General features: G+C 48.1%; 1 protein-coding gene across 1 annotated transcript; it reads right to left on the reverse strand.

Annotated features, from left to right (window-relative positions):
* Window positions 1-454: 454 nt before the first annotated feature.
* Window positions 455-1,201, reverse strand: LOC311100759 (oligodendrocyte transcription factor 3-like; the record flags this gene model as incomplete). Its single annotated transcript, XM_084141721.1, has 1 exon — window positions 455-1,201. One exon carries the CDS (start codon window positions 1,199-1,201, stop codon window positions 455-457), a length of 747 nt encoding a protein of 248 aa, XP_083997847.1.
* Window positions 1,202-1,581: the final 380 nt, after the last annotated feature.

Consider the following 1,581-nt stretch of genomic DNA (forward strand, 5'->3'; position numbering starts at 1 on the left):
TTCATACACTGTAGAATGCGATTTCACCATCCTTGTTACAAGGAAATGACATTCTTCACTTTCACAAATGATGTCAAAAACTAAAATATTACATCTGCATGCAACTTTCTTCACCCTTTCGGATCAGCAAGTATGTTGTGCTACGATCACCTTCAGCGCTCGAAACGTTAAGGTTACATTCAGACATCTCCAGCTTAATGTTTTAGAACGTTTTTTTCACAAAGAAACATATGTACACTGTGTGAATGCATCTCTGGTGACACCAAATAACCGGCAAAAGTTTTACCTTGAAAAAAGTATTTTCACAAGGTCTTTGTTACAAGGAGGATATTTAGGGTATCTCATACGCAAAACAAATAAACAGACAAACAATGCATGCATTGAGGTCAATTCTTCATGTCCAATTCACAATTTACTGTACACGTTGACACCATTCTGTATCGGATGTCCCAAATTACTTCATCAAGTCCTTGTTTTCACTTGTAAGTCTCGTCAGTCCCGCTGAACTGATAGGAATATGAGGGGGTGGAGGTACTTGACATATGGGGCACGGGCAAGGTAAACCTGACCAGTGCTGGAAACCGCTGCCGAGTTGAAGCGGGGGTGCAGGGGCACTCTTCATTAGGGAATGAGGTGCTCGGATGGAGGTTAGTCCCGGTAAAGTGGTGGTGAGGGTGGAGGATGTGGACGAGGACAGCGCGCTCCCGAGCAGCGGATGCACCTGATGCGCCGGGTTGCCAGAGTGCCCGCTCACTGTCCCGCAGTGGAACGTAGAATGATGTCCGCCGTAGATTTCTCCAACCAGCCTTTTCATCTCGTCCAGGGAGCTGTTGAGCATCAGGATGTAGTTTCTGGCGAGCAGGAGAGTGGCAATTTTCGACAGCTTTCTCACGGACGGACCGTGTGCATACGGCATAACTTCCCGGAGGCCGTCCATCGCCAGGTTCAAGTCGTGCATTCTCTTGCGCTCCCGTCCGTTGATTTTCAGCCGCAGATGCTGAATCTCTTGCTCGGACACCTGCTTCTTGAGTTTGTACTTGCTCCCACCAGGTGACTTTTCCCCGTGCCTGGAAAGGTGCTCGCTCGTCATCTTCTGGAGGAGTTCGTTCTGCGTCGAGGACACTGAATTGAGGTGGTCTCTGAGATACATCCCATCCATGTCTGGTGAGGAAGATCTGCTCGAGCTGGAGTCAGAATGCATTTTATTAGCTCGGTTTGGGTAGGAGGTCGCTGCTTCCCTCTCTATCTCTGCCTGTGTTTAAGTCACACTCGATCACCTGATTCTGTCGTTTGAGTTCCGTCCTCTTTTTGGGAAGGAGGTGTAGGTAACAACGAAGGAGTCGACACAGTGGGCTTGTTGGCCGGATAGCTGCGCTTAATCTTATCTCGCGGGTGCACCTCTTGCTCTGTGGTGAAGTAAAAGAGCGCTCGGAGTATTTATAGTGCTGCTTGAGCGAAGGGAAACAAAAGGAGCCCTCCTATTCATTTCATAATGGTCTTGTTAGGATGACGTCCCCATTATTATACAGGGCGGTGTCCTTTGACTGTCCCATTGACCAAAGGGACATCTATTCCTATTCA

The sequence above is a fragment of the Coregonus lavaretus genome (assembly GCF_964263955.1).
Source record: "Coregonus lavaretus genome assembly, chromosome: 25".
In the NCBI taxonomy this organism is placed as follows: Eukaryota; Metazoa; Chordata; class Actinopteri; order Salmoniformes; family Salmonidae; genus Coregonus; species Coregonus lavaretus.